We start from the raw sequence: 26,183 nt of genomic DNA, 5'->3' as shown, positions 1-26,183 counted from the left end.
CAAATTGGCCAGAAATAGCAGTGAACCCGGGGAGTGGGAGAAATTTAGAACTCAGCAGAGGAGGACAAAGGGTTTGATTAGGGCAGGGAAAATGGAGTACGAGAAGAAGCTTGCAGGGAACATTAAGACGGATTGCAAAAGTTTCTATAGATATGTAAAGAGAAAAAGGTTAGTAAAGACAAACGTAGGTCCCCTGCAGTCAGAATCAGGGGAAGTCATAACGGGGAACAAAGAAATGGCGGACCAATTGAACAAGTACTTTGGTTCGGTATTCACTAAGGAGGACACAAACAACCTTCCGGATATAAAAGGGGTCGGAGGATCTAGTAAGGAGGAGGAACTGAGGGAAATCCTTATTAGTCGGGAATTTGTGTTGGGGAAATTGATGGGATTGAAGGCCGATAAATACCCAGTGAAAGATGGACTGCATCCCAGAGTACTTAAGGAGGTGGCCTTGGAAATAGTGGATGCATTGACAGTCATTTTCCAACATTCCATTGACTCTGGATCAGTTCCTATGGAGTGGAGGGTAGCCAATGTAACCCCACTTTTTAAAAAAGGAGGGAGAGAGATAACAGGGAATTATAGACCGGTCAGCCTGACATCGGTAGTGGGTAAAATGATGGAATCAATTATTAAGGATGTCATAGCAGTGCATTTGGAAAGAGGTGACATGATAGGTCCAAGTCAGCATGGATTTGTGAAAGGGCTTGACAAATCTTCTGGAATTTTTTGAGGATGTTTCCAGTCGAGTGGACAAGGGAGAATCAGTTGATGTGGTATATTTGAACTTTCAGAGGCTTTTGACAAGGTCCCACACAAGAGATTAATGTGCAAAGTTAAAGCACATGGGATTGGGGGTAGTGTGCTGACATGGATTGAGAACTGGTTGTCAGACAGGAAGCAAAGAGTAGGAGTAAATGGGGACTTTTCAGAATGGCAGGCAGTGACTAGTGGGGTACCGCAAGGTTCTGTGCTGGGGCCCCAGCTGTTTACATTGTACATTAATGATCTAGACGAGGGGATTAAATGTAGTATCTCCAAATTTGCGGGTGGCAGTGTGAGCTGCGAGGAGGATGCTGTGAGGCTGCAGAGCGACTTGGATAGGTTAGGTGAGTGGGCAAATGCATGGCAGATGAAGTATAATGTGGATAAATGTGAGGTTATCCACTTTGGTGGTAAAAACAGAGAGACAGACTATTATCTGAATGGTGACAGATTAGGAAAAGGGGAGGTGCAAAGAGACCTGGGTGTCATGGTACATCAGTCATTGAAGGTTGGCATGCAGGTGCAGCAGGCGGTTAAGAAAGCAAATGGCATGTTGGCCTTCATAGCGAGGGGATTTGAGTACAGGGGCAGGGAGGTGTTGCTACAGTTGTACAGGGCATTGGTGAGACCACACCTGGAGTATTGTGTACAGTTTTTGTCTCCTAACCTGAGGAAGGACATTCTTGCTATTGAGGGAGTGCAGCGAATGTTCACCAGACTGATTCCTGGGATGGCGGGACTGACATATCAAGAAAGACTGGATCAACTGGGCTTGTATTCACTGGAGTTCAGAAGAATAAGAGGGGACCTCATAGAAACATATAAAATTCTGACGGGTTTAGACAGGTTAGATGCAGGAAGAATGTTCCCAATGTTGGGGAATTCCAGAACCAGGGGACACAGTCTAAGGATAAGGGGTAAGCCATTTAGGACCGAGATGAAGAGGAATTTCTTCACCCAGAGAGTGGTGAACCTGTGGAATTCTCTACCACAGAAAGTTGTTGAGGCCAATTCACTAAATATATTCAAAAAGGAGTTAGATGGAGTCCTTACTACTAGGGGAATCAAGGGATCTGGCGAGAAAGCAGGAATGGGGTACTGAAGTTGCATGTTCAGCCATGAACTCATTGAATGGCGGTGCAGGCTAGAAGGGCCGAATGGCCTGCTCCTGCACCTATTTTCTATGTTTCTATGTTACAGCAAGTAATCAGGAAGGCAAATGAAATGTTGGATTTTATTGCAAGGGGGATAGAGTATAAAAGCAGAGAAGTCCTGCTACAACTGTACAGGGTATTAGTGAGGCCACACCTAGAGTACTGCATACAGTTTTGGTCTCCGTATTTAAGGAAGGATATACTTGCATTGGACGCTGTTCAGAGAAGATTCACTAGGTTGATTCCGGAGATGATGGGGTTGACTTATGAAGATAGGTTGGGCCTATACACATTACAGTTCAAAAGAATGAGAGGTGATCTTATTGGAATTTATAAGATAATGAGGGGGCTCAACAAGGTGGATGCAGAGAGGATATTTCCACTCATAGAATGGCGGTGCGGGCTAGAAGGGCCGAATGGCCTACTGCACCTATTTTCTATGTTTCTAAATGGAGGAACAATTGGATGCTACAATGGGAGGCTGTTAGGATCTCTCTGTGAATTAAGACTGACTGAAAGCCTTCCTGATTGGTGATTATCTTGTGATAAAGTGTTCCTAAAATGATTATCTGCAGTAAAATCTTCTTTGTAATCCAGCTGCCATAACATCCAAGCCTTTCCATGTTTTGAGGCGGGTGGTAGGAAGCAGATATGAGTACAGTTCCAGTGCAGTGGTTGGGAGAGTCAACACCGAATGCTCTAGCAAACAAAAAAACTATCAGAATGGTATTGGCCAAGAGTTACACAGAATGATCTTTCTTTTCCCCTGCCAACAGTGGGTGGGGTTGGGGGAGGGGTGGGAAGAAATTATGTCTTAAGAATTAACCCATCTATTTCAATTTTTTTCTTTCATCCAGTATTTAAGATCTTCAACCCAGATAGCTTGGTGCTCATTTTTAAGACATGAACATGTCTCTAAGGACACTGTTTTGCTGGAGATCATTCCACAATTGTTGCATGCAACAATGGCTAATCTTCTGAAGGTATGTAGGCTTGTACTTTGTTTATTTTTCCCTCTCTAGCCTTTCTCTCCTTGAGGATAATGGTGACCCATCTTCATTCAGGTGGTCATTCTTTATATGTATGTTATACTTCATTTATCAATGCTGATGGCTTTACATGGACGGCAGAGCAATCTAGGTGCTGCTGCTGCATCGGGAAGATCCGAGAGCCACCAAACAAAGGAACTTCTGTGGGTGCTACCCCAACGGCAAGATAAATACTCCCTTCAAAAGTAACTACATTTCCTGGTCAGTAGTACACTGAGTGGGTCAGCAGTAGTATTGTTTTGGTGAAATGTCCTCAATCGCTTGGAAAGTTTGACTTGGTGGTGCAAAACTAAATTGTGGACCGCAGCTTTTAAATTAAAAAAAAAAACATGTTTGGGTACACTGGGTATGGAAGCAATGTAAACAGACCATTTTTGCAGTACTGGCACACAATGTTCTTTTTAAGATGCGCGACTGCACATGCATGGAGTTTTGAATGGGCGACGCGGACCACAAAAAAAATTATAGGGAACATTGCTGGCACACTGAGATACTATTGCAAAAGTGATACAAAAACAAGCCAAATCCTTTCCTTCTGACATTTACAGGTGTGAACATTTCCTACTAGGAACATGCAATTCCCACCCTAAACCCAGAAACACAGGCCAATAGAAGCACCATGGTCCCTTTTACTGCCTCGGCAGAGATCAGACTTTGACCCTTCCTGATAGTATGGCTCAGTACCATACTAGAATGTACACTTGCAAGTTTAGCTTCCATGGTGTAAGATTATAGTATTTTTGCTTATTAATTTGCTTATTAATACTTTTTTTTATATATATGTCAACAATTATCATTGGCTTACTAATGGTAGGTGGGAAATTACTGAGTAGCAGGACCTTGGAAAATAGTAGCCTTTTAAAGGTCTTGTCTGAATTTTCCTGCTTTTCCTTAGTTTAATTGAATCTAAATTTTTTTCAACTGAAAACTCATTACAAGAAATTGTGCGGAGGATTTATTTAATGACCTTTCTCTTGACCAGGTTGGATTTCCTTCCAAGAGTGATGGCCCAAGTTGCGAATATTCCCGTGTGGATTTTGACAATGATGAAGACTTCAATGCATTTTTCAATTGTAAGTTATGTGCAGAGCATCTGTGGATGAAGATGTTAAGCTTATCAAATGCCCTTTTTTAAACAAAAGTACTATGTGATTCTAATTTTCTTTTTAAACTGTTGGTCATTACTTACAATATGCCAACAGTTTAAGTGTGTTTACTTCTACCTTTGTGTGCCTGCAGAAGTGGCAGTCTGCTCTGGATGAACGTGACAGCTAATTCCATTTTACCCTGTTGATATTGGTGAATTTGCATTGCTGGTTTATGGAACATTAACTATGTTTACTTGATCCAGGTATCATGAAGCACTTTGAATTTAATTGTAATAAAAATGTTTTGTTTATGTAGATTAACTTTTATGTTTTGCAGCATTTCGAGCTCAACAAGGAGAGACCATTAGACTCTCTTGCCGTCTGTCACCAATGACTGGATTCAACATGGCTTCTGAGGCACTGCAGTATCAGCTTACAGCAGCCATTGATGTTGGTCCAACTATGTGTAAGCTGATTTAAGCATTCTGTTTCTGTATTAGTTATTGGGATGTTTTCAGTTAATATATACTGTGAATAGTTAGAAATTTTAATTCATTATTAGAATGATGGTGCAATGTGTGCTGTTGGTCATTAGTCTAACAAGTGACTCAAAATTACTGCCTTGCCCAAATTTTAAATTCAGAGATGGAAAATTTATATGCATGTAAATTGCAGACTTGATATGGTTTTTAAATGAGGATTGCATATTTTTACAATCAGTCTGGATAAATTTAAGTTATGCAGATTTGTATAGCAGCTTTTTCAAGTGTTAGTCTCTCTTGTACAAAACAGAAGAAAAATCTTGTGCTTTATTTAGCAATGCCCCCTGCCCTGCAGGTGAAAGATGATGGGAAATGGAAATTCCCATTCTTTGCTATATCGAGTAGCTCCAATGCAGGTACAGTCCAGGCTGGATGAACAGTAAAACTCTACTCTGCCTTAATGTGACTTAAATGCAGTTCAAACTACTGTTGAGCCCATCGAGTCTGCGTTAGCTCTTTTGAAGAGCAAGCCATTTAGTCCCACTCCCCTGCTCTCCCCATATCCCTGCAGTTTTTTTCTCCTACAGTATTTATCTAATTCACTTTTGAAGGCTACTATTGAATCTGTTTCCACCATCAGGCAGTGCATTCCAAATCCGAATCACTTGTTGCATAAAGAAGTTTTCCCTCTGGTTCTTTTGCCAATCACCTTAAATCTGTGCCCTCAGGTTATTGTCCCTTCAGCCATTGGAAACAGTTTCTCTTTATTTACTCTTATCTAAATCTGACATGATTTTAAACACCTATTGAATCTCCTGTTAGCTTTCTCTGCTCCAAGGAGGACAACCCCAGCTTCTCTAGTCTATGTGTGTAACTGTAATCCCTCATCCCTGGAACTATTCTAGTAATTCTCTTCTGCAACCTCTCCAAAGCTTTCCCGTCTTTCCTAAAGTGTGGTGCCCAGAATTGGACACAATACTCCAATTGGGACCGAACTAGTGTTTTATGTAGGCTTGGCATAACTTCCTGGCTTTTGCAGTCTATGCCTCTATTTATAAAGCCCAGGATTCCAGATGCTATATTAACTGCTTTGTTAACCTGTCCTGCCACCTTCAAGGATTTGTACACAAGCACCCCCAGATGTCTCTGATCTTGCACCTGCTTTAAAATTGTACCATTTAACACGTATGGTCTCTACTCACTCTTCCCACCAAAATGTATCGGCTCACACTTGTCTAACTTGAATTTCATCTGCCTTGTGTGCACCCATTCCACCAGCCTGTGTGTCTTCTTGAAGTCTTACTATCTTCCTCACTGTTTATTGCACTTTTAAGTTTTGTCATCTGCAAATTTCTGTGCTCTGTACCCCCAAGTCCAAATTATTAATGTATATCGAAAACAGCAGTAGTCTTCGTATTGAACCTTGAGGAATGCCACTGTAAACCTCCCGCCAGTCTGAAAAACAGCCTTTCACCACAACTCCCTTCTATCCTTAACCAGTTTTGTATCTTTGCTGCTATTGAGCCTTTTTACCCCATGGGCTTCAATTTTGCTAACTAGCATAATATGTAGTACTTTATCAAATGCCTTTTGAAAGTCCACATACACATCAGCTGCACTGCCCTTATCGACTCTCTCTTAACTGTCAGGATGTCCCAAAGCGTTTTACAACCCAAGGAATACTTCTGAAGTATAGTCACCGTTGTAATGTAGGGAATTGTAGCAGCCAATTGCGCACAGCAATGTCCCACAAATAACAATGAGATAATCTGTCTGTGATGTTGCTCGAGAAATAATTATTAGCCCGGACACTGGGGAGAACTCCCCTGCCCTTCGAATAGTGCTGCGGGAACTTTTATGTCCACCTGAGAGGGCCGTGATTTTGTTTTTAGCGTCTCCGCTGAAACATGGCCCCGCTGACAATGTAGCATTCCCTCAGTACTGCATTGGTGTCAGCCTAGCTTGTGCTCAAGTCTCTAGAGTGGGACTTGATCTCTTAACCTACTGACTCGAGCACGAGAGCGAAAACTGATCCAAGGTTGGTGAAAGGATCAAAATTACTCTTTGTACCTTTTTGTGCTTAAACAATATAGCACACTGGTAATTGTAAAATAGCCACTTAACACACACTTTTGTCTTTAATATAGGTTGTTAACATAGACATTTGATACATTTGAAGCAGTTGAATTCATTATTTTGTTACACAAGTTTCTGGGAGTTGTACTGGTATATTGTAAATCACGTTTCCTTCAACGACTGTCTGTCCCACCTGTGACAGACTGAAATTCCTGTATTGGACTGTACAGTCACCTAAGAACTCATTTTTAGAGTGGAAGCAAGTCTTCCTCGATTTTGAGGGACTGCCTCTGATGATGATGAATTCATTATTTTGTTACACAAGTTTCTGCGAGTTGTACAGGTATATTGCAAATCAGGTTTCCTGTCAATTCAATCCATTTTTCCCTTAAATCAGCAGTGTTGGGTCAGCAACGTTTGAAACATACAATGGTAGTGGTTCAATGCACCATTGCAGATGCTTCTATCTTGTAGATAAACTAATAGGCAAGCCTGTCTTTTTTTCAGTGGAATAGATTTTATATTTCTTTTTCCTTCTGCAGCTAAGACTGGCAAAGGTTTGTGCTCTATCTTTTCACCATCTTTTGTGCAGTGGGATGCTTTGACCTTCTTTATGGAGAGCGTAATGAGCCAGCTATTCAGAACAATGGAACCTGAGGTGCGTATGAATAAGAGGAGGAAACAGATATTTAATATGCCCTTGATCTAACTATCAGCCAGTACCCACATGAGCAACCTTCCTTTTCAAATGGTACTAACCATTGAAGTTTCAGTTTAAGAACATACGAAATAGGAGCAGGAGTAGGCCATACGGCCCATCGAACCTGCTCCATCATTCAATAAGATCATGGCTGAACTTCTAAATCAACTCCACTTTCCAGCCCTATCCCTATATCCTTTGATTTCCTTAGTGCCCAAAAATCTATTGGTCTCAGTCTTCTCGTCGACTGCATTCGCAGCCCTCTGGGGCAGAGAATTCCAAAGATTTACAATCCTCTGAGTAAAGACATTTCTCCCCACCTCTGTCCTAAATGACCAGCCCCATATCTTCTCCGCAGCTATCCTGTCAATCCATCTATGAATTTTAGAGGTTTCAGTGAGATTACCTCTCATTCTCCTAAACTCCAGGGAATATAGGCCCAATCTACTCAATATCTCCTCATGGCACAGATTCCAGGAATCAATCTGGTGAACCTTTGTTGCACCCCTTCTCAGGCAAGTATATCCTCCCTTGGGTAAGGAGACCAAAATTGTAACAGTACTCCAGATGTGGTCTCACCAAAGCCCTATATAATTGTTTTTTTTTAATAGATCACTTTGTGGGTGGCATAGAAATACATATTTTTGTTAATATTCCTCCTGTTGGTTCATCAGGTATTCGGCCTTGAATGATGGGATCTGATATTTTCAATTCAATATGCAGCATGCAAGTCCTGATCCCCCGGCTATCTGAACTTCCATCTTTCCCTCCGTGTTCTTCCCTAGTCCGTGCATTTCAAATAGAAGACCATATATTGGGGGTCAACTTTGAAACCTTTTGATTTGGTCTTAAGCTGTACAAGAGCAAGATGTCTATTTTCTGTCCCTTGCTGTTGAGGCAGGGTGGGTGGGGGGTCAAAATGCCAACCTCCATTTGGTGCATCCTCACCGAACTGTGAATGTGATTGAAAACAGCTTTACTTAACTCAAAAATGATAATCTATCAGCGTACTTGGGGCTGTTTTTGTTCTTTCAGTTTTACAAGCCTTTTTATCCACTTCTACCCAAGGGCGTGGGTACCATCCTTTATTTCTCCCAGTGGTTGTTAGTCATGTTTGTGGGGGGGCGGGGGGGGGGGTGAAGAAATTAGGGCAATAGTTTTGTACCTCTGCAAAGCTTAGCTTTTAATTATGAGGGTAGAAATACATGATCACCTTTTTGTTTGAGTGTGAATGGGAATCGGAGAATATAATTTTTTTTTTAAACCTCAAGTTTGGGGAAATGTTTGCAGCAATATAAAGCAGTTAAATGAAAATGGAAGTTGTTATCGAGTTCCTTCACAAAAACAGTTGGTAATCTCAGTGTAACATCTAGAATTTGATAAACTCTCATCTTAATACACTATACTTAATATTGTTTGACCTTTGTGAATATTAGTAATGGCATAAGCTAGCTGCCTAATTTTTGTTTGTTCTACAGCAACTTCCAGTGGCAGATGGGATTGAGCTGCTGAAAGCTGTTTTAAGCTATCAAACCCATGATCCTCTCGTTCTGTCCTGCATCCTGACGGCTGTGTCCACACTTTCCCCCTTCCTTCTCCACGATGCCACTGTTTTGCCTCAAGTCCTCGAAAAGGTACATTACTCGTATATGTCAACCTACAGAAAAGCTGATTAACTACTTCAAAAAAAAACCTGACCACTGAAATGCTGCTGAACTAAAGGTTGATCAAGGCCACTGCTCCAAGGCAACTGAATACATTTTGATGAAACCCAATGGTCTCACATATGACATAGCAGAAGAAATAGCAGTGCAGTGGGACATGAACCTGTTGTCACTTAAGCTGCAGCTATACCCAATATTTTATCAAATGTGTTCTGGAGCGGGGGGTGGGATACCTGAAGTAAACAGTGCAATTTTTTTCAGTGATGGATTTAGAAATAGTGAGGAGTAGTAGTGAACTCTGGTGGGAATTTGTTTTTGGTTTGATGAGGGGGGAGGGGGAGGAGAAGGCGATATCTGGAGGTGGTATCATCCTTCTGTTTACCCTCTTTCCCATCTCCTAAAAAGGATATTTTGATATTTGATGTGCGGTTTCCAGCATTTTGAAATATGGTTTCTATTAACTTACTATAGTTGTTAAATATTAGCCATTATGACATCTAAGCTGTTATATTTAATGCAACTTGATTCCAAATGGAGAGAAGTACTTTGATTTGCTGAATTTAGTAAGATGCAGATTGTCCCCAGACTCATTTTCTTTCAAAATAAGCCCAGTAGCATTGAGTTGAAATGTGATAATGCATCAAATTTACTAGAAACATTTGAAGTTTTGGTATGAGACTCCTTTTAATGTGATTTATGCAGTTAGTGATGTGTGGCCGTTTAAATATATTTTGCATGCCGATACGATATGTTGTAGGATACAAAGCTGCTTGGCTTAAACAGTTTCCATTTATATAAGTAAAATAATTTTCTAAACTACTGCTGTTGGTAATCTGAAATCAAGGGTGCACACCCAAAAGGTCAGAACTTTTCTTTTCGGATGCCGACTGATCATTATTAAGCCTGTAAACTGGGTGTGCCTAGCTGAGTGGTGTTTTGGGAAGGGGCTATGTAGCATCCCTCCATCATTCTAATCTATTCTGAATTAGTTGGGGAAATTGGCTAATGAATGTGGGGTTGTCAATTGTCTAATTTATGCGGTGTTGTATTCAATCGAAATTTAGAAGCCAGTAGTTATTAATGCTCCTGAGTTCTTGCCCAAACATTCTCTACTCAATTGACCATCATTGATCTTGTAACATTCCTGACTTTTAAGTAAAGATGTTTTGTTTGAGCTGATCCAGAGATTATTCAGTAAATGATTAAAATAATCGCTTAAAAGAACCGATAATGAAATAAGTAGTACAGCATATGTTGCTTAGATTGTGCAACTATATAAATTTGTTCAATTCTATTTTTTAGCTCTTTGCATCTGCTACTTTTGAAGTGGTTGAGGAGAGCCAGGTAGGACAATTTTCCTTGCTAAAAGAAAAAAAAATTGCTAGTAAAACATTGGTAGCAGGTCTATACTTATAATGTGCACCTATTGGGGTTGCAGGCTCCCAGAACTAGAGCAGTGAAAAATGTTCGTAGACATGCTTGTTCGTCCATACTGAAGATGTGCAGAGATCACCCAGAACTGATCATGGTAAGTGCCAACGATCTTATTTTTCTCAAAGATAGCTGACTAGTACAGGTTGAATTTGTTTATTGCTTTGGTTACATTTTAAAAGTCTGGTCTTCCTAAGCCAACACAAAAGCAGTATTACAGATACATGTCAAAATTAAGTGACCAGTCCAGTCCAAGTTGCCCAGAGTTAAACCAGTTACTACTTTTGAAACCAACTATTTTCTTGGGCAGTTTCTTTTCTTTTTCCTCTCCTCCCCGCTTCTCCAAACTCATTAACTCTTCTTGGTCCTCGGTTTTCTCTGGTACCTCCTCCAAGTGGCTATTCTTTGTGTGCCTAGGCACTCTGGCCCCAAGTTTCGACATGATTTACTCCTGATTTTTAGGAGCAACTGGTGTAGAGCGGAGTATCTTAGAAATCGGAATTCTCGCCATTTAGTTTGCTCCAGTTCTAGTCAGTTAGAACAGTTTCACTTTGGACAGAATTTTTTTTTTTCAAAAGGGGGCGTGTCCGGCCACTTACGCCTGCTTTCAAAGTTTCGTCAGTGAAAACTTACTCCAAACTAACTTAGAATGGAGTAAGTGAAGATTTTTGTATGCTCGAAAAAACCTTGTCTACACTTTAGAAAATCAGGCGTAGGGAAGTCATTAAATTCTACAATCAATCCTTAGTTATACTTATACAAATATTATACAAATAAATCCAACCTGAATAAAAATTTATAAGCAAAGAAAAGATTAAATAAACCATGTACCTACCTGTGTGAAATAGCATTAGCCTTTGAGCTGCTGTGCTTCAGGCAGGCCTTTCATGTTGGGAGACAGGCAGGGGTGTGGCGTCAGTGTCTCTGGCAGCAAGCTTCGAGCTGAGCTGCAGTGCTTGAGGCAGGCCTTCATTCTCTTCGTGGCTGGCCGCGAAGAAGCAGCACCGGACGGACCCGAGGCCATTCGGCCATGAGATATCAGCGGCGTCAGTGGCTGGCCGGCAGCCGAAGAATCAGCAGCAGACCGCCGTGAGGCCATTCGGCCATAGGATATCAGCGGCGTCAGTGGCTGGCCGGCAGCCGAAGAATCAACACCTGACACGCAGCTCTTCATGGTGCTTGAGGCCATTCGGCCACGCTTTAGGGGCGGCGTCAGTGGCTCGACAGCAGCCGAAGATACAGCAGCAGCCTTCGAGCTGTGAGGGGGACTGAGGCCATTTGGACAGGGAGAGGCAGCCACATCGACAGTTTTATATTTAAATTTGCAGAATGGGTGCTGCATTGTCAACACCACGTATTACTGCAAAGTTGAATTGACATTAAGACGGATTGCAAAAGTTTCTATAGATATGTAAAGAGAAAAAGGTTAGTAAAGACAAACGTAGGTCCTCTGCAGTCAGAATCAGGGGAAGTCATAACGGGGAACAAAGAAATGGCGGACCAATTGAACAAGTACTTTGGTTCGGTATTCACGAAGGAGGACTCGAACAACCTTCCGGTTATAAAAGGGGTCGGGGGGTCTAGTAAGGAGGAGGAACTGAGGGAAATCCTTATTAGCCGGGAAATTGTGTTGGGGAAATTGATGGGATTGAAGGCCGATAAATCCCCAGGGCCTGATGGACTGCATCCCAGAGTACTTAAGGAGGTGGCCTTGGAAATAGTGGATGCGTTGACAGTCATTTTCCAACATTCCATTGACTCTGGATCAGTTCCTATGGAGTGGAGGGTAGCCAATGTAACCCCACTTTTTAAAAAAGGAGGGAGAGAGAAAACAGGGAATTATAGACCGGTCAGCCTGACATCGGTAGTGGGTAAAATGATGGAATCAATTATTAAGGATGTCATAGCAGTGCATTTGGAAAGAGGTGACATGATAGGTCCAAGTCAGCATGGATTTGTGAAAGGGAAATCATGCTTGACAAATCTTCTGGAATTTTTTGAGGATGTTTCCAGTAGAGTGGATAAGGGAGAACCAGTTGATGTGGTATATTTGGACTTTCAGAAGGCGTTCGACAAGGTCCCACACAAGAGATTGATGTGCAAAGTTAGAGCACATGGGATTGGGGGTAGTGTACTGACATGGATTGAGAACTGGTTGTCAGACAGGAAGCAAAGAGTAGGAGTAAATGGATACTTTTCAGAATGGCAGGCAGTGACTAGTGGGGTACCGCAAGGTTCTGTGCTGGGGCCCCAGCTGTTTACACTGTACATTAATGATTTAGATGAGGGGATTAAATGTAGTATCTCCAAATTTGCGGATGACACTAAGTTGGGTGGCAGTGTGAGCTGCGAGGAGGATGCTGTGAGGCTGCAGAGCGACTTGGATAGGTTAGGTGAGTGGGCAAATGCATGGCAGATGAAGTATAATGTGGATAAATGTGAGGCTATCCACTTTGGTGGTAAAAACAGAGAAACAGACTATTATCTGAATGGTGACAGATTAGGAAAAGGGGAGGTGCAAAGAGACCTGGGTGTCATGGTACATCAGTCATTGAAGGTTGGCATGCAGGTGCAGCAGGCGGTTAAGAAAGCAAATGGCATGTTGGCCTTCATAGCAAGGGGATTTGAGTACAGGGGCAGGGAGGTGTTGCTACAGTTGTACAGGGCATTGGTGAGGCCACACCTGGAGTATTGTGTACAGTTTTGGTCTCCTAACCTGAGGAAGGACATTCTTGCTATTGAGGGAGTGCAGCGAAGGTTCACCAGACTGATTCCCGGGATGGCGGGACTGACCTATCAAGAAAGACTGGATCAACTGGGCTTGTATTCACTGGAGTTCAGAAGAATGAGAGGGGACCTCATAGAAACATATAAAATTCTGACGGGGTTAGACAGGTTAGATGCAGGAAGAATGTTCCCAATGTTGGGGAAGTCCAGAACCAGAGGTCACAGTCTAAGGATAAGGGGTAAGCCATTTAGGACCGAGATGCGGAGGAACTTCTTCACCCAGAGAGTGGTGAACCTGTGGAATTCTCTACCACAGAAAGTTGTTGAGGCCAATTCACTAAATATATTCAAAAAGGAGTTAGATGAGGTCCTTACTACTAGGGGGATCAAGGGGTATGGCGAGAAAGCAGGAATGGGGTACTGAAGTTGAATGTTCAGCCATGAACTCATTGAATGGCGGTGCAGGCTAGAAGGGCCGAATGGCCTACTCCTGCACCTATTTTCTATGTTTCTATTTCGCCAAACACACAGTCCTTAATTTGCATGCACCAATGCAGCACCGGTTCTGCAAGTTTAGCAGTGAAAAGCTGAACTCACTGATTTCAGCAGGTGATTTATTCAGCAGTGCTGCTAAAAGCACTCCCTCACATACAGAAATATCAAAAAAATTAAATTACAAGCCTTTGCAGGGGTCCAAGAAACAAATCTTCACTTTTTCTGCAGTCCTTTTAAAAATGGCCAAGTGCCAATGTTTGTGTGAGACTGCACACGCTCCAACGCGCACGCGCAGGGTTGCCGGCACCACGAAGGCTAATTTAAATTGTACCCGCCCCCTGCTACTTAGAAAATCGGCGCAAGTGTTAGGCTCCGCCCCTGCTGCGAAGAGCGCGTCGCGCCAAGCAGACATCAAGCTCCAAGGAGCTCGAGAATATGGGAGTTTTTTTTTAAGCGCAGTTTTCGGCGCGAAAAACAGGCACCCAGCTCGGAGGTGCGCCGTTTTCGCCGCGGGACGAAACTTGTGGCCTCTGTGTTGGCAGGGTATTTTAGTACTTTTGTAGATTAAATTGCAAGTTACTTTTCTTTTTCAGCCAACCTGCACTAGCTATAGGGATTTCAAACTCTCCTTGTGCTCCCCTGTGGACCAGAACATTTCTGGATAATGTTAAATTGGCTAATCTCAGCTGGAGTGACAGTTTGGACTTCTACAGTTTGCCTTTGTGCTTCTTAGTTATGGAACGAATCAATTGGAGTTCTTGATTTTAAGGGCTGCCTAGTGGTGCCTGCTGAAAGGGGTATTTATTGACTATGATTGCAACTTTATCTCTGGCCTTCATAGACATAATTTGTCAGTGCTGTAGGTTTGTAGATTTTTTTTTAAATGTCAATTTGAGGTATGGCAATGGTGCCCACAGCAAGTGTTGTTGCCTTAAGGAAAGGAAATAATTGGGACATCTTTACCTTTTTTAAATTGGGCTTGAAATTTTAACTATTGCTATTCAAATCAATGTTGGTCTGCTTTCCACCAGTGTAATTTTAATAGCCAGGCCAATACCATTCAATGAGAGTGTATATCTTGTACTTGTTTATACTGTCTTAAATGTTCACAATTAATCCACATCACAGGAGGGTGTGTCGGGAGTGGGGTTAGTAGTGTGTTGTGATTCACCTGTTACCTTTGCAAATACAGTTTTTTGTTTTGGCTATATATGGTTATATTGGAAAATTTGGTCTGGTTTTAATGGCAGCGGTGAAATGAGCTGAGTGTTTAGTTGCAATACCATACTCTTTCTCTTCAGTAGGATTTATCCTTATTCTGCAGGATTGTTTAAAAGTTTCATCCAAATGTTTCTTTTATGTTTAGCCGGTCTTTGAAATGTTCTACGCCCATGTCAAGCGCCTGCAGCAAGATGAAAGGCAACTTACACAGTTAGAGAAGTGTGCTTTAATGGAATCTCTTGTTCTCCTGAGCAATCAGTTCAAGGATTATGAACGACAGAAAGCCTTCCTGGAGGAACTCATGGCCCCAGTTACTAATCTTTGGTTGTCGGAGGAGATGCAAAGGTATATTTTTGAACAACTGTATTTTTGTAGTTGATATGTGGTATATAAAATTATGTTGATATGTACTTCATTTTGAAATTAATATGCCTTTATTGTAACTAATTACAAAAAAACAGTTGTGTCCATTCTGAATTTTCTTTATAGATGTAAAAGTTGCTGAGTAATTGTTGATTTTAAATGCCAGCAAGTAGATTAATAAGTTTTTAATAAGTTTAAAAAGTTTTTAATATTGAGACCTAGATGAAGAGCCATGTCACCATCAGTCTTTGAAAAGTATGTAAAATGATAAGTTGTTATTTAGAGATATCAAGCTTGAATTTAAAAACCTGTAGATTTTAGGAGCAAGGGAAGTCAGAAAGATGAGGGGGTCCATGTAAGCCCTGGTGAAGATTTAATTGAGCCAGTGATCTCCAAACAGCATGGAGGGGAAGGAAGTGTGAGTTGGACAGACTATTTGGATGAATGAGAGGAAAGCTGAGAAGGGAAATGACTTGATTTTTAAACTAGAAAAGATAATTCTCTTGCTCACTACCAGCATCTCCTTTTTACTCTTATCCTGTCTAGGAGTACGAAAGATGTGTGTGAACAGTTGCCTTGGATACTAGAGCAGTGTCCAAGTCTTGGACAGACTTGAGCTTTATAAGAGAACTTCATAGTGTTGAGAGCAAATTTGTGATGCTAATAATTTTGAGCTTGAAGAGTGGGGTTTCTAATTGAAATCAACTGCTTCAGCAATCTTGTAGATTTAATTTCTCAAGAACAAGAGGTAACTGATGACCATTATGACTTTAGAAGCTGACAATTAACTTTAGTGCCGTATACTTAAAGATTTATTTTGTGTTGCAGAGTGCTTTCAGATCCAGCAATGTTTCTTTCATACATTGGTGCAGATGTCACTCCAGATGATCCCATTAGAGAAGACCCAGCAGGCATCAACAGATCTCGGGTACGTGTGTGTTTGTGGTTAAACTATACCCAAGGAATTCCACATCTGCCTGTTTGTGTGGATCATACCCGGAAGATGACTAATTCAGTACCGTCAAACTGACGGCATCTAAATTCAGAACTACTGGAGAACCATTTTAGCTCTGACTCCACTAACATCTGTATAAGTGTTCAGATAATTTATCAAAGATTATCTTTTTATTCAATCTTAAATTTAGAAACCGTGTAACACAGGAATCCTCTTAAGGGATGGTCATGGAACATATCAAGGCTTGCTGTTCACTATCCATGATGAAGACTCCTACCAGTAGCTCTGAACAAAATATTACAAAACATCAAGTACTGTGAATTGTCTTTTTTAAATGGAGAGGTGGTGGGGAGATTAAATAAGCTGTCTGAAATACCTTTTTAAAATACAAGAAACTTTGACATAACCTGATCACAGTAGCACAACGTTAGGAGAGGGAATTGGGGTTGTACAATACAGTTGCTTAATCTCTAGATGCTGGTGACAATGAAGAACATTGTTTTGTAATTGGAAATAAGCTTCATTTGTCAGTAGCAGCGTTCCATTCTGGTGGACAGAATCTGTTCTGTTGGGAGGTTGTGGAAAAACTTGGATATTTTAGTAGTTCAACAATGAGGACCGAGAAGATGTAGTTTATGATGTGTTGTGTTTACTTAAGACTTTAATGGTAGGAGTTGCCACAAGTGTGCCTATTGGGAGGGGAGTGTTAAGAATAGACCTCTGTTCTGAAAATATACTTGCATAGTTTTAATACTGTTCATGGGTCAAAAGGTTAGGCCAAGTACAGTATCAAAGTCGTCAAGTCTGATTTTGTCCATTTGATCCTGTATTGGTAGAAAGAATATTGCCAGTTCCATAATCTAGTAAAAGCAGTGGGTTTAGCCTGCATCCAGACTTAATTGTATATTTGCTCTGTTGGTTCAGAAACCAAAAGGTACATATGTATGTTTGGCATGGAGGACTGAAAACCTGTAATACCACCTTTTGAAATTCTTGCCACTTTCTTGCACATTGCCAGCCTTTTTCAACACAAAAATATTCCCGATCGAAGCCCCGTGTTCCTAACTGTTGCAGTCAGGAATTTGTCACCACAGCTGCCTGGAGGTAATAAGCCCCAGGTACTACTGGTAAAGGTCAATGAAGTTTTGCCAGAGCTTTCATCTCTGCTTTTTACCTTATTTTGACAGATCAGCTTGTGTGTTTACACCATACTTGGAGTTGTGAAGCGGGCTCGCTGGCCTACTGACCTGGAGGAGGCAAAGGCCGGAGGGTTCGTGGTTGGATTCACACCCAGCGGGGCTCCGATCTACCGCAACGCCTGTACTGAGCATGTCATCAAGCTGCTTGACAACCTGCTCGCCCTGATAAGGTGAATCAAGTTGGACAAGAGTAGCAGCACGTAAACCAAAGCCATTACACTGGATCTAGGCCAGGAAAACATGGTCTTGAGCCAGTGAAAAAAAATAACAAGACAAGTCACTATCAGCTAGTCTGCATAGTGCTCGTTTACAGTGTCTTTCATTTGTGAGCTTGGATATTGTTGCTTAAAACCTTTGTACTGCATCACGGTTTAGGAAGATAATTAATGAATAATAATTTAGACGGTGTGATTTGTTTTGCATTGCCTAAATCACCATATAGCTTTAAACTTAGAACGTGTTCCAAATTTGCCGTCTTACCTAACTTGAATTTTTCTGCAAAATCTTACTGTTTTTGCACCGTCTGAAGAAAATTCAGGTAGGTTGCCAGGTAAGTAGGTTCTTTGGAGTTGCTGGTGATCATGTGGAATGGAGCTAGAACTAATTGCTGTTTTCCAGATTTTTGAGGAGGATTCACTGCATTCGGTGCATTTTTTGACCACAGTAATTTTTTTCCTGCTATTCCCAAAAGTGATATAATCACATCAACTAAGACGTTAAAAAAATTTACCATGTTTAAGACTTTTTATAAAACATTCTCAGTTGATGGATTTTGCTTGATGTGTTGTACACCTCCACTTGCCTCATTAAATTTTCCCATTGAGCAGATAATCTTGATAAACAGAAAAAATTGCTTGCATAATTAGGTTTTGAATGCATTAATAAAGGACTTTTATGCAAGACTTGCACAGGTGCCTCAAGTCATGCATTTCTAAGATTGTTTACTCCTGAAATTTTTTTTAATTTAGAAAATATTTTTCAGAACACAGCATTGTGTTTCTCTGAAAATAACTTATAAATTTTAATGCTGGGCCTTAAGCCCTTAAAAATTGCTCTTTTTTTGTTTTAATAAAAAGCCGTTGCTTAATCTTTAATTCAATTAGTAGCTAGTTTAACTGTTTGATATATGGCTCTGCATTTTATCTTTTTCCACAGATGTCCAATTTATTTACAAAATGATTGGAAATCCTGAACTCATCTGGCGTTTGTTTAAAACTTGAAGAAAATGCTTAGAAAATGAATAACTTCAAATCATAGAAAAAGTTAGGACACAGAAGGAGGCCATTCAGCCCATCGTGTCCGTGCCAATTTCAGCTGGCTTTTGTATAATTTTTTTAAAAAACATTGCAGGCTGCAAATACCAGCTATTTTTAATGCAAAGCATATTCTTCCAATACTTACACTTTTAACATGACATTCACACAGTGGGAGAGATTTTGAAGCCTCCCGCTCAGCGAAAATGGGGCAGTGGCGCCCCAAAAATGGTAGGGAATGACTTGCTGTCCTATTCCCTCCGGATGGCCGCCCTTATCTTCCCCAGGACCCAACCATTGGGCAGCTGGAGAGCCTGCCTCAGTCGGGTGTTAAGCCCTATTAATGTGCAAACTGAAATCCTATGAAGAGATCCTAGATCCTGATTGCCATTTTTGCTGTCCAGATGAAGATGAATGGAGCAGGTAAGTTTTACATTTTTGTGGGGTCAAGGAGTAACAGGAGTGCTTCTCCGGGCTCCAAAAAAAACCAATCTGGGTCGTTGCCACACCAAAGCCCAGACCTCCCGTCTGGACCGTCAGACAGTAGGCGTGCCACCAAAAATCAATCCATGAATGTTTCCACTTTAATGCGCTGTTTACTGTTTTGCAGAGATCGGTTGCCTCTTGCCACTAGATGCCACCAGCTACTAATGGCTACGATGTACTGGAGACTGTCAAGTTGTTTCATAGCCATATATGTATTTGGAGAGTTAATGGGCTTTAAAGTAGTGATGGAATACTTTGTTTCCTGCATATAAAATTTGAAATTGATATTTAATTAACCACGCTGTTTCTGCATAGCGCTGAAAATCTTCACTTTTTTAAAGTGTATCCAATTCCCTTTTGAAAGATATTATCGAATCTGCTTCCACCACCTTTTTCAGGCAGTGAATTCCAGATCATAACAACTCGCCGCGTTTATTTAAAAAAAAGTCTCATCTACCCTCTGGTTCTTTTGGCAATTATCTTAAATCTGTGTCCTCCAGTTACCGACTCTCCCACCAGTGTAAACAGTTTCTCTTTATTTCCTCTTGAGTACCTCCATTAAATCTCCCCATAACCATCTATGCTCCAAAGGGAATAATCACAGCTTCTCTAGTCTCGCCTCATAACTTGTCTCGCCACCATCAAATATTTGTGGGTGATCCCCAGGTCTCTCTTCCTGCACCCCATTTAAATTATATTACATCCACTCATTCTTTCTTCTAAAAATATATCACTTCACACTTCTCTGCATTAAATGCCAATTGCCATGTGTCTGCCCATTTCACTAGTCTGTCTTCCTGAAGTCTGCTACTATCCTCTTCACTGTTTCCATTTCCAAACTTTGAAATTGTGCCCCCTATACTAAAATCCAGGCCATTAATATATATCAAAAGTTGCAGTGGTCCTGCTGTACTTCCCTCCAAGGTGAAAAACAACTTGACCACTAGACTCTTGATTCTGTCTCTTACTAATTATGTATCTATTCTGCCATTGCTACTTTAATCCAATGGGCTTCAACTTTGCTAACCAGTCTATTTTGTGGCACTTCAGCAAATGTCCTTTGAAAGTCCATATACACATCAACTTCATTAGCTTCTTCTACCCTCTGTTATTTCATTGAAGAACTCGATCAGGTTTGTCAGACATGACTTGCATTTAACAAATCTGTGATGGCTGTCATTAATTAATGTATGTTTATCCAAGTGAAATGTTTTTCATCTCTAGAAGTTTCCTCACCACCGATGTGGGCTGACTGGCCTCTAGTGCTAGTAGCCAGACAGTAAAAATATGTTTTATGTTATTTAGATGCCGGAGCACCTCTTTGCCAGTTTTTTTTTTGGGGGGGGGGCAGTTGTTGATTCCCTGCTATGTGTAGCTCATTGGGTGCCCGTTGTGCACAGGCATCTTGTCAAAGTGATCGATAAAGTGGCAGAATTGCAAGTATTTATGCTGTTTGATCATAATTTGTGTGGTGGGGGTTGGGGGACTAACCATAATCATTCCTTACCCGATGTTGGCGTGCGTATTTCCAATAAGGGTCATTGGATAGTGGCTATGAGTGACAGCCATTACCAATTCATAACCAATCTAGGGAGTGCTGAAGAAATTTGTAGCACCTCTTAAAGCTACCCCCACATCCCCCCCCCCCCCCCATACCAGCCAGTATGATGCACTCACTAAGTCATCAGGCAATAGTTTATTTATTTAAGTATAGGTTGATGTCTAAAGCATTGTCCAGACCAACTATTAATTGATTTGGACGATGTGTGCTGCATGCTGGATTACCTATGATGGGGAAGATGTTGAATGAAGAAGTATTGAAGCTAATGGCCCATGAGTTTTGTAATCTGACATCTGGAGAAATTGCAGTTTTGGATAAAGCAGGAAGTACTGGCAGAGAAACTATGCTTGAGGGTTTGAAGATGAAAGGTCTGCAGCAAAATAAGATGTTGCATAAGCAATACCATTCTGTATCCTTAGTGTCTTCGGAATTGGTCTCCCATTGTAGCTTCTGGAGCTTTGTAGACATCTGTATTGTCTCTGCGTGCTGCCTTGGTTCCAGCATTTTCTGTATTATCCACACTAGATCATCTTTACCTCATTTGCAATTGAGCAGTGCTATGTCGATTGCACAGGTAATGTCATGCCATGGGTCATGAGTTAGAGAGGATTTCTTTGATACAGTAGGTACTGGTGGGAGTTTAGCCACACTGTTTTGAAATATGAAATATCTGTTTAAAAAAAAAAACCAATTTATAAATTACATTGTACTATGGTCTATTGCAGTTTTGTAGCCTAACTCGCTTGAAGTATCTGATTTCTAATTGGTTAATCTAACAGCAAACCTGTTTATACAGTTTAAAATTATGAAGGGGTTTGACGTAGAGAAGATGTTTCCACTGTGGGGGAAACAAAAGCTAGGAGCCGTAAATATAAGATAGTCACCAATAAACCCACTAGGGCATTCAGGAAAAACATCTTTACCCAAAGTGTGGTAAGAATGGGGAACTTGCTACCACAAGGAATAGCTAAGGCGAATGGCATAGTGGCTTTTTCAAGGGAAGCTAGCACATGAGGGAGAAAGGAATTGAAGGATATTCTGATAGGATTAGATGAAGACTGGTGGGCGGAGGCTTGTGCGGACCAGTTAGGCCGAATGGCAATTATTTCTGTGCTGTAGATTCTATGCAAGTATTCTTAACACTAATCGGATGCTCCATATTATACCAACTGGTAAATAGTGAGGGCAATATTTCACCAATTTTTGTAGTGTTTCACTAAATGATCTCTTCAGAATACATCTGTGCTCTAAATTTATCCATGGTAAATTGGGTTTAGATCGTTTACTTGGTTGTCCACAGCTAGGAAAATGTAACATGTTTTATGATGGACAGAACCATAGGAATTGTAAGTTGTCATTCCCCCACGCCCTCATACTTTCTCATTGCAATTAGTTTGTCCTTTTTGTCTTTTTAACAATTTTTATGGTTATTGAGAATTGTATTTAAATGTTAGTTTGGCTGTTCATAGTATATCTAATGGTTTGCGATATTAATGTAAATTCCACCAATTTTTAGTTTGCCAAAGTGTATCCTTCATTGAAGCATTGTTTCAGCTTGGCAATGCACGAGTTGTATATTAATTTAACGGTTGTGACCCTCAGATGTTCATTTAAGTGGCATGCTTTTGATTTTTTTTTAAGAAATGTATCGGGAATCTAATATCTTCAAGGTCATTGTGAAACTCTGCAAAAAAATCTCTCTGCCATTTGTAATAGTGTAGCATTTCCATGTAAAAGCAGCCTATTGGCTGCATGCTGAAAACAAATCTGCAGAATCACATTCTGAAATTGAAATCATTGCAGTGTTTTTTGAATACTTGTGAATTTGAATGGTGCAGTTAATGTTTAAAGGTTGGGAAGTAAATGGAAACTTAAAGATATGGCACATTTTCTAAAAGTATTTCTTGGGTTGACAGTTTAGCCTGAGTCAGAATGGTAGAGGTAGTGCAACACAAAGTGTATCTGTACTTTGAAATAGAAAATTCTTTTGGCCAGATTGTATTCTAACCAAGTGTGTAAAACTTCAAATTCTGAAAATACATTCCAAAGTTTTTAACTCCCGGTAAGCACGTAAGAAAACCATGTTGAAACATAGTTTTATTAATGTAATTACTGTTCAACATGAATTAAATTTAAAAACCTGGAGTCTGTAAAGGCAGTGTAGATATTTGATTACGGATGTACAGGTAAGTGTGGTCCCAGAATTCTTGTACATTTCCTGTTCACTTACTGTGTCTATTTTGCTCACTCTCTGCTTGTCCATCCGTCTTTTTTTCTTTTTTTTCTCTTTCGTTCTTTCTCTTGCGCTCACTTTCTTTTTCCTTCTCTCTCGCTTCTCTTTTTCTCTCTTTTCATGTGCTGATTCTTGCGCATGTTAAACTATTTATAGGTGTGCTGCTAGAATGTTTTACAGGAATGTGATTGCTGTATTTATTTGTTAGAAAAGGTATTTTAGGTAAGGGTAATGAACTGTTTTGTTTAGAACTTTTTAAATTGAAAAAATATTCTTGCCTGATGTGGAATTGATGAATTTAAAATGTTTCTTCTGCCAAGGCCAAGGTTTTGCCTCACCGGGGTGTGTCGATTTGATTATGAATTCTATTAGCAAAATTCTCCAAAGGGAACAAGACAGGTCCTTGACTTCTCCAGGAACATTGTCTGCGCATGATGCTTCTGTGTACTAGCTCACACTGAAGCATCCCTGTGTGGATGGATCCAGATAAGTGTCAATGATGGGAAAGGATGACTAACTCCTTGGTGAGTTTGAAAGTCTTAAAATGGGAGGAGAAATAATATCGGGCCTTCTATCAAATTGGAGCATCATTAAAGTTTTTGTGAGAATGTGAATCCTTAAGAATTTTCCCTTTTTTATAGTGTTAACCTTGAGTTGGCATTAGGACGCTTGTGGCAGTGACTGACTTTTTCCACCCTCCTCCTCCTGCCCCCCCCCCCCCCCCCCCCCCCAATTAGAGTGGGTAATTAGAATCTGTGTTCTCCCAGCATAGCTCTGGTGCTTTACCTGATATTCTAGTGCATTTATCCCTGAATATACTTGCGGAAAAAAATAATTTTGGACTAGTTTAGGACTTTGGGACCTAGTTTCTCCAACAATATGAGATTGCTGAAACAGATTAGAATTAAAAGCATTTTTGTACATTATTATTTAACTGGCTGGCTGGAAATTTGTATTTATGGTTTGACTTTTTTTTAAAAGGAAAGTAAGCTATTGATGAGTGCAGTTACGAGATTCTCATTGAGAAGAGTTCCTCACCTCCCTCAAACCATTTTTTTGTAATTACTCGAAAGTGCTGGGAATATAGAACTGTTCAGCACCTGAAAGAGAGACAACGACACTGTTTGGAGGGAGACATATTAACCATTTGAGTGGAAAGAGTCGGGGCACATGCTGACTAATCTGTATGTCAAATATATCTTTTCAGGTTTTCAGTATTTGTGGTTTTTCTTTGCTTTAATTACAACATTGGTTTCAAATGTTTGTGAACTGGCATCAGTCAGAGTATAAGATTCCTGACAACAGGTTATGTTCCATATAATTAGGGCCTCATGCAACAGAGTTTTGCTGTCTTGATGCTCATTGAATACTGGACCTTTTACTGTAATTAGTCTTCCAACAGACTGGCAAAGGTGTGCCCAGTTTTGTTTATAGAGTGGAGGCCTTGAAGGGCATCTCCTACCTCTCATCCAGTGCATCGATTGCCTGCCATTTGCCTTCAACAAATGCTTGGTTCGGCAGAGGAGCTTTGCAATAGAAGACCAAAGAGTGAACAGTGGTTCAGTGATTTATTCTTTGGGCATATAACCCTCACCAGTGGTATTTGAGAAAGAGAGCTGTGTGAATTCCATCTGTGCATATTGATTTGTAGGTAGCAAGTTTTTTTTTAAATGGCATGCCAGTGTTAAGACCTGCACATCCCTTTATGATGGTGTATAACCTACGAGGGATTGAAAAAGATAATGCAAGCTGTAACTTATTAGTGTTATAATGTTTTCTTGTTTGTAGAACACATAATAACCTTTGGCTACCGGAGATGTTGGCCCAGCTCAGCCCGCACTTCACAAAAGCTCATGACATGCTGGAAGTGGAAAAAAATGCTATTCTTGGTATATAAAAAAATAATTCAAGCCCTCTTCTATATAGTTTGATAGTTTCTTGTATCTTTAATGTTAACCTCTCATCTAATGGAATAATTACCCTGTACATATTAACTTTTTTTTAAAGCATTTATTTTAATTGTGAGCTATGGCTCCTGAGTGCTTATTTGCTATTTCAAGTGGTTCCACTTGCTGCTTGATCTGGTGTAAGATTGGAATTGTATTTCTTCAGTTTTTAATTTAAGCATATTAATGTTTCAAGTCCTGTAGAACCTAACTTGACCCCAATTTAAACTGTAGCAATAGAGATACTTGACTATTGAGTAAAGCTCTTTAGCATCTTCATTGTTAATTTGCACATCAAGTGACCTGAAGACTTGTATAGATTTAAATACTCATTTTGTCTATTTCAGAAATGTTTTAGTAAAAGCAAAAATGAAAATCAATCTTTTGTTTTGATGCTGTCAGTTACACTTTTTCTCAGGTGTTGTAGTTTACAAAGTGAAGTTGTTTTATGTCTATTATTGCTATATTAATACCAAAATGTATTTTCTTTTCATAAATAGTGATTACATGTTTATCATTTGTGCTGATAAATCATTTGTAGGAATAATCCCTTGCTGCTCCTCCCCCACCCACCCACCCACACACACACAAAAATCAGACTAATATTTTTGAAGACTATCAAAGGTTGATGGTACTGTTCACTTCAGTACATTGATGCCAATAAGTGTTCTGGGGTTGACTACTGATGGAAGATACAAAATATCCTGATCTTAGTGCTCGGTTCTAGACTATTTAGACTAATTTGTAATTCTCATAAGCTTTCTCTTTTGATGAAGGAGTTCAGAACTTGTTTCTAATGAGCATTGCCTTCCCTGCAGGTATTCCACAGCCTCTGCTCGATCACGCTGATGCTCCAGTGTACAAATCTGTGTTGGAACGAATGCAAGGGTTCTTCTGTACTTTGTATGACAACTGGTAGGAAGTCACTTTGTCAATTAGTATGTACTTAATGAGTAACATGTTTTGAAAAACTGTTGTCTGTAAGGGCCCAACTTTCGGCATGACTTGCATCAATTTTTTTGGAGTAAGTTTTTTCTGGCGTAAGTTTAAAAAATGCCATTTTCCCCCAAAGATTTGCTCCAGAGTAAGTCAGTTAGGTACGATTTTTTTTTTTTAGGTCAGTTTTTTTTTTCCAAAGTGGGACGTTCCCAGACACTTATGTTAGTTTTGGCCATTTATGCCACTTTGACCAGCAAAAACTTACTCCAAATCGACTTAGGTCAGCGTAAGTGGCCAGCTCTGAAAAGCCTTGCAGGCAGTGAAGAAAAAGCAGCGCATATTCAGGCAGGGATAGGGGAGGGAAGGGAACTGGAGAGGACCTCAACAACCAAG

The 26,183-nt window shown here is 40.4% G+C and overlaps 1 protein-coding gene across 2 annotated transcripts in view; it reads left to right on the top strand.

Moving 5' to 3' along the window:
• Positions 1–26,183, top strand: part of LOC139254795 (exportin-5) — an 83,960-nt gene that overhangs the window by 38,069 nt on the left and 19,708 nt on the right. Inside the window, exons 11-22 of one of the 2 annotated variants that reach the window (XM_070873817.1) lie at positions 2,780–2,905; positions 3,954–4,044; positions 4,397–4,525; positions 7,160–7,275; positions 8,796–8,951; positions 10,284–10,326; positions 10,412–10,509; positions 15,001–15,200; positions 16,047–16,146; positions 17,361–17,542; positions 24,694–24,794; positions 25,670–25,766. In XM_070873817.1, the coding sequence (XP_070729918.1) occupies positions 2,780–2,905; positions 3,954–4,044; positions 4,397–4,525; positions 7,160–7,275; positions 8,796–8,951; positions 10,284–10,326; positions 10,412–10,509; positions 15,001–15,200; positions 16,047–16,146; positions 17,361–17,542; positions 24,694–24,794; positions 25,670–25,766 (1,439 nt within the window). The remainder of the gene's footprint in view (positions 1–2,779; positions 2,906–3,953; positions 4,045–4,396; positions 4,526–7,159; positions 7,276–8,795; positions 8,952–10,283; positions 10,327–10,411; positions 10,510–15,000; positions 15,201–16,046; positions 16,147–17,360; positions 17,543–24,693; positions 24,795–25,669; positions 25,767–26,183) is intronic. The other variant, XM_070873818.1, reaches the window with a different exon arrangement.

Source organism: Pristiophorus japonicus, unplaced genomic scaffold (genome assembly GCF_044704955.1).
Source record: "Pristiophorus japonicus isolate sPriJap1 unplaced genomic scaffold, sPriJap1.hap1 HAP1_SCAFFOLD_578, whole genome shotgun sequence".
NCBI classification, from domain to species: domain Eukaryota; kingdom Metazoa; phylum Chordata; class Chondrichthyes; family Pristiophoridae; genus Pristiophorus; species Pristiophorus japonicus.
Note: the sequence above shows the minus strand (reverse complement) of the source record. Positions and strands in the feature narration are given on the sequence as shown.